The sequence below is a fragment of the Anas acuta genome, chromosome 8 (genome assembly GCF_963932015.1).
Source record: "Anas acuta chromosome 8, bAnaAcu1.1, whole genome shotgun sequence".
Taxonomy (NCBI): Eukaryota; Metazoa; Chordata; class Aves; order Anseriformes; family Anatidae; genus Anas; species Anas acuta.
The window spans coordinates 15220130-15237165 of NC_088986.1; the positions used below are offsets into that span (position 1 = coordinate 15220130).

Here is a 17036-nt window from a genome sequence, read left to right on the forward strand (position 1 = left end):
TTAAATTCCCTCAGTAACTGACCTTTCACTGAGAAACATCCGGTTGCTCCCTTGTTATTTTATAACGAGGGCCCCACAGGCAGAGGTTATACTAACCCAGTGTTTTTCCCCCTCTAATAATAGGTTTCATTCATGCTTTTACAGAAGTTGACTTGACGGTCTTATTTTAGCTGCGCTAACACATCCTGCAGGAGTGCCCTAAAGTGTGTAGACATATAACCACAGTAACAGCAGAAAATGCGAGTTCTGACCATTTTCTTCCCCCATCTAGTTCCAGGGAGGTTCTGCTGTCTGAGAGGTGTCATCCAAGAAGGAATACAGAAATATGCTGAAACACATAAAATGGAATTAAATCCTCGAAGACATACCAACAGTCAGAGTAGTCAAAATCGATATACCTCGGTACCAACAAGTAAACCAGAAGCGATCCGCTGAACAAATCGGTCATCACAGCGCTAGCTGTGACACCTCAACCTGAAAATAACCTGAAGTACTCTGATACAATACTGACAGGTTTTAACAAGTTCTTAAGCCCTAGAGGAAAATCTGCAGCAAATGTAAGTGACTGTCCATCTTTAGCTACTCTGCATTCAGCTCAACGCGACCGAGCTGGAGGAAGAGCCTGCCTCACACGAGCTGCTTTTACAGGCTGCCAGCAACAAGAGGAGAGGAGAACAGAGCAGGGAGCACAGAAGCAGCACACACAAGGAGACAGAGCGGCTGGTGCGTTCTCTCCGCATCTGCACGTATTTACAAGGTAGGAAGCCATGCATACACACACCCCCTTCCCTGTGAGCCCGCCGGATGCTGCCTGGCAGTGTGGGAACAGCCTGGGGCTCCCCAAGTCACTGCCGGTGCTCCCCGCAGGCACAATGCTGCCCGGTGCTGCCCCACAGGCACTGCTCAGCACCCTGCACCTCCTCGCATCTCGCTAAGAGATCCCTCCAGCCACCTGCAGGGCCAAGCCGTACAGCTCGCAGGCAGGGCTTGGTTTAAAAGCACCAACACCCGCACACAAACCACAGCACTTCGTAACAAACTCTATGTGAACATTAAACACACAAGACAGAGGTCACACCTCCAAAGCAGTGCACTTACGCCATGCCCCCGGCCCTCCCGAGTTGTTTGCTCGGGAAGGCTGCGGGCACAGAGCCACACCATGGGACGCTCATGGCAGCAGCCGACTGCAAGCCCGAGTCATTCCGAGTCAAATCCCAGAGGCTGACACTGCCCGGAGCCCTGCCAGCACCACCAGTGTAAGCCCACATGGTCAGACCCAAACATGGGGCACAAACCCTGGGCAGGTGGCAGTGTGAACCCAGACCCCACTGAGGTCAGAACCCAATTCAAGCTGTCCTTAATGTTTTATACAATCACTGCAGGAATGCAAATCTCAGCCTTCCTGTAAGGAAGCCACTTTCCAGGCACTAACAGGTGCTCCCTTCCCCACCAAGCAAGACCATATTGTTTTAACAGTGCTAAATACCACGTTCTGCTAGAAAGTGCAGGGAAATGGGGGGGGGAGGGGCTGTTGTGTTTTTGATAGGAGTAATTTCTTTGACATGTCTGCAACTGGACTACTGCTGCACTGTGCTGCTGTATAAACTCCGCATTGTACAAATACAAAATACAAATGGATTTTAAACAAAGGGAAACCACCACACCTGTTTTAAATGTACAGGAACAGCAGAGAACAAAGAAAAGCAAGATAACAAAGTAAAAAAAAAAAAAAACAGGTTAAAGATTCCACTTATCAAAAGCTCTTTCAGTTAAAAAATGTGACTCCTAACCCAATCATACTCCTTAAAAGAGGAAAGTGCTTTGCAAAGCCATCTCCCTTCACGTACTTAACAATTCCATTCATTGTGCACTTTGCAGGAGATGCAGCTGCTTAGACACCCTACCACTTTGTCTTGCATTTACTTCAGGAAGGGAAATATCTCTGTGCAGGCTTCTAAATGCATATTAGAAATTAGGGGGGTTTAAGCTAAGGTATTATTTAATAAGAGCTACTTTGAAGGAGGAGCAGATCCAGAACGAACTACTCATAGCCAGATTGTACAATTCGATGACCCACATTTCCTAATTACACCCCCTGTACCTGAGGCAGCATGTGCCCAAGTTTCACAGCATCCAAGCCTCTGTTTTTGCTGAGTGGCCACGATATTCCCAAAGGTTTGGGTGCCAGCACATCTCAGCCCTATCCTCCCACCACCTCAGCCACTGACATGTCCCCTGCTCAGGGCTATGCCTGTGCCAGGAGATCGGCTCAAGCCCACCACTGCACAAGGACCCAAGGCAGAACAGCCTGTGTCTAGGCTTGGGTGGAAGGGAGAGCACATCTGCTGGAGTAACAGCCAGGAGGTGATGATGCAGCAGACTGCCTGATGGCTTTTCCTTTCCCCACACAGCACTACATAAACTCACCGCTGCTTAGAAATAAAGGGGAAGGCTGAAATTTATAAAATCATAACAAAATGGAAACAATTACCTCACCAGCTGTTATCAAAACTGCCTGAGGTGCGGCAGCAACCCGACAGCTTGTAACTGCAGCACGCCCAGACAGAGGCGATGCCAGAGCCCACAGGTACCTGCAGGACCTGGAGCAAATAAAAAGCGAGCTTCATGCTGGAGCAGGGTCATTCACGAGAGTTAAATGGAAAGCATTTCATGAGCTCTGTTGTAGAGGAGCTAAGAGCATGTTTCCTCAGGGGGTGTTTTGGTTTCAGCCATGGGCCCAGGAGCAGCTGCTGTCCCAGGGGAGGGCAGCGCTGCTGCGTTGGGCCGCTAAGCCCATCAAGAACCACAGCCCTGGATGCACACACAGCCCAGACTGGGAGGAGGGAAATAGCACCTGCATCACAGGGCAAGCATTTGGGAATTGCTGGGATTGCCCGGCCTAACGACAATTGTGTGTGAGTGTAGCATCAAGCCCTTAGTGCACCTCCTGCCAGAGGAAATAAAGATGCCCTAAAACTTGCTCATTATGTTCCACCAAGAAGCTAAACTGCTCCAGAGTTCCTCATTCACTTCTCACCATCACTGGGTTACCTCCAGGGAGAACCAGAGAAGCATGTGTCACATGGCAAATGTTTTAGCTTCCACAGTACAAGGTGCTGCTGGTGAATCTCCACATTGCACGTATTTACAGATATGCGGGTGAAGCAGTAAAGTGGAAACTTAGAAAGATAACAGCGGCTATATTATTTGTAGATGTTAGGATGGGTCTTTAAAACTCATCTCCAGTGACTGCTGAATGCTTTTGATGTCCTACAAGCAGTAAGTACTTGAAGAGAAAGGTAGGAAGCCTGTTTTCCTACCCATTTTGGTTGAAGAGTTTTAAGTGTGGCTACACAACAGCAAAGAGAAAAAGCACAGAAACACATATTCTTCCTGCTCTGACCCTCCAGACTATGATCTTCTCTTTGGCTTGTTTATCTTGAGCTTCAGCAGATTAACAGGATAAAAAGAAAGTGAAGGCATCAAGCATGTCTGCAACACACTGGAATGTACCACATCTTTTCAATACTCACTTCAGCTACGGGGAAAAACACAGCTTCTCCTCCCTCCAGAGACCACTCATTGCAGTGAGGAGGATGGTGTTCCTCAGAAACCTAACACACAGTTAGCAGATATTAGTTTATAAAGCCTGTTATTTTGTTCTGAATATGGATAATACTCCATGCTCTTCCAGTTACATAGAAAGTGATGAAGGTAAAATTCACTGAATGAGTGACAGATTTCATAGACAAGATGTCTCTAATAAGCAAAAGCAGCTACACAATGAGTAACGTTCACAAGCACTTTCTCAAGGCTGAAATAGTTGTAAGACAAATCATTAAGCAGCAAATCCACATGCTAGAAATGAGTATGCCCAGGAGCAGTTTTATGAAAATGTCACTAAATGTCCAGAAAGCCTGCACTCACATGTGAGAAAGCACCATACAAGATTAAGAAGAAAACATAATGGATATTTATAGCTGGCGTAGATGAAAAATTAAAGTCAGTTAAAAAAGCCAGAACAATTGTATGAAATAAGTTACAGTGCAGAAATTACAGGAACTTTTGAAAGCAAAAGGACCTGGTGAAAGCCTCTCGACAGCAGAATCAAGATTCAGAAGGACATTTTTTTCAGCTTTGCTTCTCCATCTAAGGAATAGCAGGAACAGCAACAGCGGTGCTGATTCATTACTAGCTGGAAAGGGTGAATTTTTCAATATTCATATAAAAATAGAGCATTAAATATTTTTGCTCTGTGTTTGGGAAAAAGTCAGTTAAATATTCAGATTGCATCATGGAGAGTCACTTTCGATCCAGCTGTAACCCAGGAGGACATTAAAGAACAGATACTAAAATTCATTTTGAAAACAGCAGGTCAGGGCAATCTCCATCTGAAGCAGAGCTGCACGGTGTTCATGGCCTAATGGGGATGCCAGAACAAACTGTAAAGTGACTGACAGGGGAGTAACAGGGAATTGCAGGAGGTTAAAGCAATTGATACCAATCAGCGTGTTTTTACATAAAATCAATCCTGCCTAGTTTGGTACAGTTTTAAGTGAGAGGATAACTCCAGTCAATAGGAGTGACAGCACTGAATGGCAGGGTGAGATGTGTAAGACTGGGTGCAGCTGTAGGTATACAAGTAAAGTTCTCATGTCTGTCTCAAGATGTAATGCTAATGGAAATCCTTGCAGAACAGGTGTTTCAAAAGGAAGCCCACTGCTGTGGGGTTACACAAGCAGCACACAAGGAGCACAAAGCCAGCACTGCTCAGAGCACAGGAGCATGGAGCAGCACACAAACCAGGCCACAAGCAGGGAGGGACAGCCCATGTGTGCGGCCCTGTGGCCCAGCAGCTAGGACCATCTTTAATCTGCAACTCAACCCATGGCAGAAGAGCACCATCACCTGCATGGGGCCTTTTGCCGTGACCCCAGGACTGATGGGCCTTTGGGCAGACAGGCAGGGGCACCCTCAGGAACAGCAGAAGCCAATCAGCCCAGTGCCCACGGTGCCACCGCCGCTCCCCAGGGCCGTGTCCCTGCCCTCAGAGTGGGGCCAGCCAGCACCAGGGACTGGGGAGGAGGGCACCATTTCGGAAACCTCAGTCAAAGCAGGGTTGTCAGAGCTCAGTCTATTTTGCTGACTAGAGAGGATTAAAAGAGGGCTTCAGCAATGTTCACAAAGAGCTACACAAGGAAATGTTTAAAAAGGAGGGGAATCCATCGCTCAGGTAACTTGCAGCAGGCAGCCCAGTCTGCGAGAAGATGCTGGACAAGAGGCTGGAGCTGGGACCCCACTGCATGCCTGTGTAGTGACAAACCACAATGGGCAGACTGACTGGGCACCACCTCCTCCCCACTCAGTGAGAGGGAGGCAGGTGCTGAGCCTGGTGAGCAAGGCAGGGGCTCCTGTCAAGACTGCTGCCAGTGCCCAGGAGGTAACTGAGGAACAGATGAGTCCAAATATCCCAACTACAGAACTCTTTTCTTTCACCATTTTTTACTCACTGCCCCACATCCACACACAGGCAGAAGTGCGTTCACAGAAACAGATGTACTAGGCTGATGTGCTACCGCACAGATCAATTTTCTCCTTGTGGGTAGTAAAAGGCCTCCTTGAGGCTATTCAGGAGTGGTGAGGTGGTTACAGACACCTGCCAGCACCCCTTACTTGGCACTTCTGCTGGCAAGCAGGGATGTTACAGGGCCTGGCCCGCAATCAAAGCGCCCCATGCCCACAGCAGGCCCTGGGCAAGCGGGGAGCAGCAGCACTGGGAGGGAGCTGGCTTGGGAGGGGTTGGGGGCAAGGCAGCCCGGGAAGCACTGACGTCTTGTCTTTCCATTACTGAAAATTACACTGTGTGAAACAGCATTAGGTCATTTTAAGAGGTTTATATAAGGACACTAAAAAACAAGTCATTTTGCAATTTTTTTTAAAACACATCTCCCTCCTCTCTTTCCATTTCCACTGTGCATCAAGTTGTGAAAGCTCAACATGCAGTGAGCCCCGCGTTCCCAGACAGAGGGACCGACCCCAGCCCAAGTTATGTCTTCCAGCTGTTCCCAGCTCCTTCTCTTCTCTCCCTCAGACAGGCTCATAGCAGCGCCTTAATTACTTGTTTAGGAAGGATGTGACATGTTCCAATTTAATACATTTAGCCCTTCTTAGAAGAAATGTAGAATTAAGCCTCAGTATGCACTTGACAGATCTCTTAGCAACTAGAGTGCAATCGGCCAACAATGGATGATTCACAGTTTTAGCAAGAGTGTGCAGAACTGCCTGCCAAAAGTCTGAATAAACGCACATTGCTAGACACTATGGTAAAATGTACCCTGATCTCTTTTAAACTATTATATCATAGAGGAAAGTTAAACTGCATGCATTCCAGCAGCTTGTTGGAGTCTGGAAATACAATTGAACTGTAACATCTTGATTTTATGATAACCGATACTTTTTTGGGGTTATTTTTGCTTAATTGGAATAATGGTACCTTTCAAAGAGAACCACTAAAACCCATCAGTGTGTGAGCAGGGAGCTGCCATTTCCGTTCCCGTTGTTCTAAAACGGGAAGAGAAACAACCCCTGTCAGTGTCCTCCAGGTTCTTACCCAAGGCCTCACCGACTGAGACGGGCTTACCCTCACTCCTGCTGCTGCAGGCCCAGCGTTGCCTCACGTATTCAGAGACCTGTGCAACCCGCCAGCCCCACCAGAGCAGCAGGAGGTGGCACAGGGTGCCAACAGCTGTCCTGAGGCACTGCTGCATTTGCTTTACTGCTCACAAAGCACAGTCATGGATCCAGCTGAATTCTTCCTGAGGGCTGTTCCTGCAAAGACAAGGCTGTTTGTATTTCTACAGCCAAACTTCTGCCTTCACTGACCGGTTTTACTCCACACTTCATCTCTTGCTTTGGAAGAGTTTCCTGTATACGCTCCATGTGGAAGTTGTAATACACAAGAACAAACTCGAAAAAATCTTTACAAAATATTATAAAGCACAAACAACACAGGAAGAACACTGCTGGGATTAGTCCCACACTGCAAGAGCACCAAGGCACAGAGGGTAAGTCACGGCCCCTTCCCTTCCTGCTCCAGTCACGATTGGTGAGCACAGCTTTTCCTGCCACCCACTTAGTACCAACTGAAGAGACACCCTTTAAAAAAGGCACCTCTCAGCCTCCTTTCTCTTTCACCTGTTCAGTGGGTCCCATCCTCCAGCCCTCCCACGCTCTGCAGCCACAGGGCACCAACACTCAGCTCAGGCACAGCAGCAGCATGGTGCCCCCCTGCCACCCAGGGAACCACCACAACTGTCCTTACCGACCAGGCTCCAGCCCAAGACCCACGACAGAACCCCCAGCTACAGCACACCAGCCCACTCACCATCTGCCTCATCTGCCCATGGCTCTCACACTGCCCACAGCAGCCCTCTTCCTGGTAAAGCAGAGGAGCTTGGCAAAATATGCAGCTCTCTTTGGCAGAGGAGAGCAGAGCACCCAGGCCGGCTGGTAGACTTTGCCTCTAGAAGGAGGGCTGTGGTCAGGGGAAGGAATTTGAGCACAGAGCTCCCAGCTGCCTTAACACCAGGCTGGCTGCAGGCTTCTGCCTGTACTGGCTGACAGCCCCTCAGAGCACAGCGAAGGCAGCTGGGGAGGTGCAGCAAGTGTTGGGGAGATGCATGAAGTGCAAGAATGCCACAGCTGAGAGTTCCTGTAAGCATACAAGGACAAAAATCAGGCAGATGAAGAGAGAAGCAGGTACAGAAAGTGCTTCTACAGTTACTTCTTTTGTAGAGAGAACGTCTCACTGACAGTCAGTGGGATACACTCGATAGACAAACCAGAGCCCAGAAGTTTTTTCCATCTGCTTCCACAAGGATTAGACCAAAGGGCTCAGAAGAATACGAGCAGCAGGGCCGCAGAAGAGCCAGAGCACTGGCACTCTGGTGGGGAACAGCAGTGCTTGATCTGCCTGCACCACCAGCATCACCGAGTACCACAGGCTAAAAAAAATATCGTATCTAGAAACAAAAAATGCTAGGGGCTGATTTTGCCTCTGAGCAAGCTACCCTTTGCTGGAGTGGAGGCAGATGGAAGTAATTTTTGCACCCTGAGCTGCTCTGCTGCAGCCTCGGAGCACGCTGCGTTGGTGACCCTGCCTGGGGCGCGTGGCTCAGGGGCTGACACGATGCCCACGCCAGGGAGGCAGGGAGCAGGGCTGCACACTCCTGGTGTGACCGTCCAAGGGCAGCCGGTGACAGCACTGTGAACCTGCGCCTTCCCCCAGATTTTCTGCAGCTGCTGGAGCACCGCGAAGCCAAGACGGAGTTTGGATTCTTGTGTGTTGTGATAATCAGCTGGGGTTCGGAAAATCCTTCACAAAAAAAATCCAGCATTCTGGCAATTCTGCAAGGCTTCTGAAAAAATAACAGTTTAACATCTGGAACAAAAATACTCCGAGGAAGTCCAAGAGCAACACAGCACTGAACATTTTCCCCCCCATAGCTGCTGCCGTACAGCACTTCCTTGTCCCCGGCTCCGGGAAGCTGGAACATTCACATCAAGATGCTGAAACATTTCTTTGGAAGTCACGCAGAAGGTGCAGAGAGAAAGAGCTATTCATACACTTGAACATTTTTTAATTTTCTGGGCTTTGTTTGTTTTTCTTCCTGTCCCATGAATTTCCTCAGTCATTTAATGCATCTTAATCTTCATCAATATTTAACTCTGCAGCAGAAATACTGCATAATATGTTTTCCCATTTAACTTGAGGGGGGAAAGGTCTACGGGAAGAAGAAAAACAGCCAGTTCTAAAGGAAACTGCTTTTCCTTTTTCCACAAGATGTCCTGGAATAGAGTCAGGGAGAAGGATGAAAGAGAAAGGTGGGCAGCAAACACACCGTGCTGCTTCAGAGTGTTCACTGGTGTCATGATTTAGCTCTGCATTCTGCCTCTTGGGGGCCAGGTTTAAAAGCTGGTTAGATCAAGACTGGAAATATTTCTTATGGATGAACTCAACCAACCCTCAGCAGACATTGCCATGTAATAGCTGTTCCCTGCAGTAATAAAAACTGCAGCATCATTCACAAGGAACTAGTTTCCTTTATGAAGGAGTATGCAACTTGTACAGATTTGTGTACCCTTAATATGCAACTATATCACATGTACATGACATTCTTGGTAAAAATTCACGTTTTCAGTCAAGAGAAAACTTGGGCAATCTAAGAAAAGTCCTATTACTTTTCATATCTCCTGGAACACGAATTTCACATCAATAGCAGCAGACATTCAAAGACCCTAATGCCCCCTTTGAAGCTGTGCACACCCTTCAGCTCTGCCAGAGAAACCAGGTACAGCAGCTGCTCTGCACCTTGGGATCCAACAGGAAGCAAAGCTAAACCCCGAATCTATTTTAATCCATTGTATGACACAGAGGATTTACATGGATGAATCTTGGTGCAGTGAGCTTTCCTGCAAAGGGAACCCAAACCTAGTGGAGTGCAGGATCTAAGCACTCATGTTGCCCCTCCAAGGGAGGATTTAAGGGCCACTGCTAACATGATGGGACAGCAGAACCAGGCCCTGCAGTATTTACATCTGTAAACGCATCCAGGCACAAGCAATGGCACATGGTGCCAGAAGCCACTGCCAGCAGTACCTAGCCACCTGCTGGGGTTAAGTGCAGAGACTGCCAGATCAGCCCAACAAGTCTCATGTGTGACTACACCCCAAGAACGTGGGAGTGCTCAACTGAGAAGCCCTGATAGCGCCACCCTGGAGTCTCAGGCTGCAGAACTAGGAGTGCAGTACACATCTGTTCTTGCTTGCAACTGAAACCTAGAGTGGAATCAACAAACACTTGAACAACAGCTTTCACGAATTCTTGCAGGAGCTCTCGATTGCCTCCCTCACCCCCGCAGCACAGGGTTTTGCTGCCCACCACAGGCATACAGCACAGCCCTGCCTGAAATGGGCCAGGCACCACCACAGCAGGACAAGAGCCAGCACTGCTCAGAGCACACCTCAGCCCTGAGAAGGGAAATGCTAGAGAAGGACCCGTGCCCACCACTTAATTGCTCTGGGTACACAAAATCCTACCTGAATAAGCAAAGACTGAACTTAGACAGGAAGAATTCAGACCTGAAAAAACAAGCAGCAGCTTTCAGCGGGCTCCTTGCAACTGACCTGAGATGCTAGATGTTCAGGCAGCTTATTTGTTCATTTCAAATGTTCTCTTGATCAGAGCAAACAAGATAAACAAGCACTTCAGAAAGAGTACAGAAATGCTTTAAGTTCAGCCTGGAATGTTTTCCAGACTCCTGAGATTTGCCTTGAATTTTTATCTCAGATTTATAGTGAAAAGATCCTCTATTCATACAAATAGAAGTAAAACCCATCAAATCATCCTCGTTTCAAGCAAAACCGGAACAAGATAAAAAATGAATACACAGCTTGATCTCTGCCAGGAAACAGAAGTTGGAGCTACACCTTGGTCTGCGTGGATGCTCCTGGGCCACCTGGGGAACCGTACAAAGTGTTTCTCCTCCAGCCCAGAGCTGACCTTCCCCAAGGACCCTGGCATTAGTGTTTTTTTAGCAGCAAGCACTTCCAAAGATCTGCTGCATGTCTACTGGAGAAACAGCTTAACACACAGTTGTGATACAGGGACAAAGTCGAACTAAGTCCATAAGGCATTTTATTTTTTGCAGCTTATTTCACACTCTAAAGACTAAGCAAATGGTCCTTAATATAACTTAGTAGATACACCCAACCTGGACAACATTCAGCACTTTCCAACCTACAGCACCTAGTTTTAATTCTCCCCAAGTTTCAGAGACCTGCCCATAGCCCTGGACTACCCGGTACCCATCCTCCAGGCTCGGTGCCTACTGTCATGCCATAGGATCCAGGCACCCCATGGCAGCTGGGGTAAAGGCCAGCACCACCACCTCAGACATAGTGTGTTGTTTCATGGGTTTCCCATCTTCTGGGTTGCTGTTTCCTCACTACGGACGCAGACCCGCTGCACTGCTAACCATCCAGGCTTTGCAGAAGGTTGCAAGAGCCCATCCTCTGTCTTTTGTGCTGTCTATGGCAAGCCTTCTTAGAAGGAGAGGGCTACAGAGCACAGGAAGAGGCACAGGCAGGATGAGCTAATCCCAAATGCTCACCTACCCTGCTGTCCAGGACTGGAAGCCCCAGACACACAGCCTATTCTAATTCCCTTAGCATCCCTCTCATTTTCCACCAGTATCAAACCAGAATCTTGCTCGCTGCATTTTAATCCCACATCATCTTACCTTATCTCCTGTAACTAATTCCTCCCTTTCAGCAGTTGGCTGCCCACAGGATACTTCTGTATTTTTACTGTTGGACTAGATAGAACATAATGAATCTTTAAATGGACTTGATGAGTAAAGTCATTCAAATTAGGCTTCATCAGCAAGACAGAACCCCAGCTGTCTTTCCTAAAGGATATCAAGAAAGAGTTGAAAATACCTGAAATCTGATTTTAGCACTGCAGAACAACAGTTAGCAAGATGAAATTGAGGTAAGCAGGGAGTATCTGAAACAGAAGAAAATCTTCAGGGTCTTAAACAGGCATCTTCTTAATCCATGCAGCTTTTATAGAGATTCCTTCATATCAGTAGTTTCTAGCTGCCTAACAACTTTAATGGAGGCAGCAGCAAGTTTGCAACTGGTTTCACAGGGGTTGTCACTTGCACATTCAACGTATTACAGAAAAAAGGTGCAAGAGCCTTAGTAAAGCACCTCCAGGAAGCTTATTGTAGCTCCATGGAGATGGAGTAAATAAAGCATGCATCATCAGCACATCCTCAACACGCTTCTCATCTCTTTCAGATGAAAGCAATGCTGGGAGCTTCTCTTGTTTAATCCGCAGGAGAGATCACACTTGGCACTGAATGACTCTTCACATTGACTTCTGTGGGAATAAACTACCCTGGACCTTAGAAGAAAAAATGCACTAACAGAAAGTTAATGAGGTACAAACCAGGTTATGAATGGACCAAAGAAAAACTCTCCTAAAGCTATTTCCTGCCCTGCTGTGATCGAATGCATGCCTTTTAAGGCCTCCCCTTGTCCCCTTCCCTTCTTTGGGCAAGGCTTTATTGCACCCCGAGACTTTCCCCACTTTTCTAATCAGTTTCCATTATGCCCTTTTCCTTTAAAGTTCCCCACCGTTACAGCTCCACCAGGAGTAATAATGCCGAAAATGGCAGCATAAGCTGGATACAGCTTTTAAAATTGTCTTGAAATGGAGCCAAGGTGGAATAAGTCTGCTGGACGGAGGTTAAAGCTCAGCTCCCTCCCTTCAGTGCCGGCATCTTGGCTTCTGCCCAGGCAGCCCTGCACACGACAGCGCGGAAAGTTTTAGAGCAGAGTCTAGCCCAGGTTAAGGAAAAATTCCTGACCTACAAGTTAGAAAAGGCTTGTGAACCAAAATGCTGGGCTTGGCCCCCCTTGAACCAGAGGGAGGCCCCAAGGAAGAGTAGTGCCAGGCCTGCTCCAGCAGAGGAGCTCTCAAACTGTTAAGGGAGCTTCCCCATGTCCTCCTCCACTGGAAGAAGGGACATGATGCACGTTTGCTTCATTTATTCATTGCTTTTACATTCCAAACAAAGAAAACCATTGCCTCCCCCCATACACACGCTACCATCATTTCTAATTAGCCATTTTGCCCATCTTCAGCTATTTCCTTCTCAGCTACATCCCCACCTCCCCATTTTGCACTAATAGCCAGCAACAGGGCCAGCCTCGGAGCTGGCTGGCAATCTCATGAGACAGGCTCTCACAAGAATTTCCTGCTTCTGGTTCAGCCAGACATACTGCAACGACAGACGTTCTCGCGGTATTTTGGCACTACCATTCCTTCTTCAGGCCAAGACCCAGGAATGCAAAGTGAAAAAAAATAATTTTTAGAATTTTAAAATAACTTGGCTCTTCTCTCTGCTGCAGTGGGTGTCTGGGTGGCTTCCACTGAAATGAACTGAGTTGGAAGTTACAGTGCTGAAGGTATCACCAAAAAACGTGTTTCCCAGAAACCAGCTTGGTAAGGCACCATCACAGTGGGACATCATGGCAGTTCAGTACTAAGACGCAAGTGTTATGGGAAGAACAAACAGCTGACCCTCCTAGCACAGTAAATTGTGTTTCCAGGAGTCTGTGGGTATTTCCAGCAAGTGCTTTGATCAAGATGACCCAGCTGGTGAAAACCGCATAGAAGCCTCAAGCAAGACCTAGAGATGCACATTTCTAAGAAGTGCAACCCATGAAGGACTGAAGAGCTCTTCTACCAAGTTACTGTGCAAGCCTGCACCCCACTCGGACAACACTTCTCAATGTGACTAATCTCATGGTAAACACTTTGGATACTTGCAGGCTGTTGCAGCCCCCATCTGTACTTCAGGGAACATCTTTCTAAGCATCACTGGTAGGACAATACAGTTCCCACTGATTGGCTTGGGTAAAGCCTTGCTGGAAATGCAGAGTTCAGACCACGTACAGATGCTCTCAGCCATCTCCTCTCCTCCTGTCAGGAGTCACCTTGCAGAACAGCCTGAACATACACCCATGCTGCTGGCAGGAGGTAACACGGCCATGCTGGACACTGGAGAGGGTTCCTTTGTGGCAGCACACTCCCAACATACTGGCAGAGTGTTAAGGACCAGTTTAGAAACCAGAGCCAAAACTCCTCAGTACAAGTTCCTACAGCTGGGCTGGGCTCCTAAATCCCCTTTAAGCTCAGAAGCTATGAGCCCTGCCTTTCAGAGATGCTGTGCCTGGACTTCCCATCCCAGGCTTTGGCCAGGGGTCAGAGGACACTCAGCACACCATGAACTGTTATCCAGACATGCTTAAGCACTTTTAAAAAGACCCTGCTGCTGATCTCATCTGTGAGAGTTATCACCTACTCAGGTGCCTGCGTAGGGGCGGAGGTAATGCCTTGCACCAGGCAGCAGGAGGTGAGCTCTGCTCCTCCTGAAGGGGAGCTGGGGCTTACAGCAGCCTCCTCACCCCCAGCCCCTCTGGGCTCTGGAGTACTCCCACTGAAGCTACACAACTGCATCTGTTCTCTGCTCAGTGCGAAGGGACAGGCCTACAGGAAGGCTGAGTACTAAAGCAGCCAGCACTTGGGGGAGGTGTATCAGGTGCTTTATGCATCACCAACAAAGAGCCGGCTTTCCCCATCCCAGGGGGGCACACACAAAGCAGACACAGACCGAGCGTTCTTTAAAGATGTGTGCTACGTATGGATAAAACCATGAACCCATGGATGGGTTCATAAAACCCATTGCAGTATATATTACATATTACTACACACAGCATTTAATATTACTATTACAAGCTGTTGTGCTATTAACCACACTTGCAGGCACTGTGCTATAGTCTAAGATCTCCTAGTCAACATTTCAGGCTAAGAAACACTTTCAAGCTAAAGCCATGTCATTTTGACAAATGTTGCATTACATCAGACTTTCCACTACAGCAAAACACGGTCATGAGATCAGCTCAGAGAAAGGGTAAGTAAGCAGACAACACAGGAAAGAGTTTAAGCGCTTTAAGCTAAGGAGAACGATTACAGGCTGCGCGTTAAGCACTGCACCCTGCAGGACTGAGCCCTCGCTACCTATATACCTGCGTCACAGACATAAGACAGGATTTAAAATCCAAGAGTTCCCTTCCTTGAACACTAATGTTACATACAAGCACCAATTGCTTGTCTTTACCTTGGGTGAGGCCTACACTCAGGTCCCAAAGCCACCCTGGGTGCGGGCTGCAGCAGCTCCCACACTTGGTCAGCCTCACGCTTCCATGGGCACAGGGGGCCGCTTCCCACCCCGGATCCCTCCTGCTGATACCGAGGCCATGCTCTGTTCTGTGCACTCAGATATTCACAGTGACTGTCAATATGCACATTGTAAGGTAATAAAGGTACAGTTGCCTCCTGCGACCCCTCACACTGCCCAGGGAAGTTGGGTTTGTTGGCAGCACAGCACCCCACGTGCAGCGACGTAGGTCAATCTGCTTTCAGGAACGCAAACCGGAGCTATTTCTAGGCACAGACCTCATATTTACACGATCTCAATAGGACCATACACACTGTTTTATTAACAGCTCTGTTTACATTCTATCCCTGAGCAATACAAACTCATCTCTTCAGAAGCTTTGGGAGTATTGCTGCCCACTAGAAGGGCTGGCAGACCTGTATGGGCTCCTGCTTGGTCTCTGGTTGGGTGCAGCAAGCTTGTAGAGAGGGTGAAGAAACTCAAAGCATAAATCAGAAGCCTGGTGCAAGATTAGAATCAGAGCCTTTAGTGCCTAAAAGAAAAAAAAAAACAAGCATGATAGCATTTCAGCTGCTCAGAAGCTTTCCACAGTTTCTGGTGACTGCTGACATCTATGCCAAAGCTCCCTTATGTAAGGAGAAATGTGAAATATAAAGCCATGTTCGGCAAGTATCAAGACTGGATCATGAACCAGACAGCCCATGGAGGGAGAAGACACTCACCCCGACCTGAGCTGCTCACTGCCAGTGGACAGTCAACGCAGTATTTTCCCCACTGGTACCACAAACTCACCGTCTTTGTCAGAGGCTGGATAGCAGCACTCTTCTTCATACTGGTTTCATATTCGCCGGCATTTATTCTTGCTGCTCCTCAGTCATCCTGCATGGCCATTGCACAGCACCATGGCAGTAGGTGCTGAAGGGAAGCTGCAGCTAGCAGGCCAGACAAGCCCCAGGGAGCACACTGCAGCCAAACGAGTGGCACTGAAGCAGACAGAGATGCAGCTCCAGCCCTTCCTCCTGCCCAGCAGGGCCTGGGTGCAAACCACCAGGTCCCAGGCTCACGCAGCCCACATCTGAGGGGCCCACCACTGAGGCCATGGGGCTGCACCAGGTGTCTGTGGAAAGGGCTCACAGCTAGGAGGAGGCCAAGCAGGAGGCTTTGCAGGCCAAGCTCGATGCTCTGCTGTCAGAAAGGACTTTTAGGCTGCTCGTGGCATTATCTCAGATAACAAGATGGATGCCACTCCTGGCACTCTGCCATTCATCAGATCTACCTGGAAATGCCTCCTGTGAGTGCTATTTGTAGGCATAAGATCAGTTCTGCTCTGCAGATATTTAAAAATTTGATTACCTGTAAAGCAGGGGTATAAGTGCAGAAAAGAGCTACACCTTTTCCAAAAGGCTCCTCTGAGAAAGAGCTTCCTACCACCAAGGCTGATGCCTTCAGGCTTACTATCTGTATCATGCTATTCAGGAAAGCCTGACCATGATCTCCACAGCCAACAGTGGCAGATTATCAGCTGCCATCAGCTCCCCCATGACAATGTTGACCTCAAAGCCCAGAGGAGACCACCCTCCCCAGAGCACCTTTTTTCCAGACCTCCTCAAGGACACTCTTTCACAACACTAAGCCTGGCTCTCAATACATCAAACCTCTGTATGCCAAGCATTCATTGCTAGGCCTTTCTAAGAATCGTTTTGCAGAGCTTGGATGGCTATGTGTTTTCACAGCTGATGTGGAAAAGCTAGAAACAACATTTCCCAATGAGAGATCTCCGCATTACAAAGTATGCACTGTTTCTTAGGGTTAATCTGACTTGGAAAGGGGAGAAAATCCTTCCATACTGTTGACATAAAATATCTCAGCCTGTCTCAATACTGAAATCATGCAATTCTCTAGTATCTGTGCTAGGATGGATAGAGGCAGAGAAGACAAAGTTAACACCTGAACTCAGAGCATCCACGTGTGGTGCTACAGCAGCCCACCTAGCACCACCTGACACCCGAACTAAGCCTGAGCACAGGTTCCCACAGCCCCACGGGACAGAAACACCAGCAAGGTGACAGCAGGATTCACACAGGGCAGCAGTGGAGATGCGTGTCCCAAACTGCAGCCCTTGAACCACTCATAACCTTCAGGATCACAGTGAGTGACTCATTATGAGGCTGCTAACCAGCTATCAGTATTACAGCTTATTCATAATACATCAGCTGCTTAAGTGGG

General features: G+C 48.1%; 1 protein-coding gene across 3 annotated transcripts in view; it reads right to left on the reverse strand.

Moving 5' to 3' along the window:
* Nucleotides 1-17036, reverse strand: part of DDAH1 (dimethylarginine dimethylaminohydrolase 1) — a 92012-nt gene that overhangs the window by 26794 nt on the left and 48182 nt on the right. The window contains exon 1 of one of the 3 annotated variants that reach the window (XM_068690332.1): nt 7385-7411. The exons of the other annotated variants lie outside the window; for them this stretch is intronic. Within the exon in view, the coding sequence (XP_068546433.1) occupies nt 7385-7396 (12 nt within the window). The 5' untranslated portion in view covers nt 7397-7411. Of the gene's footprint in view, nt 1-7384; nt 7412-17036 lie in introns of those variants that run through there. 3 annotated transcript variants of the gene reach the window in all.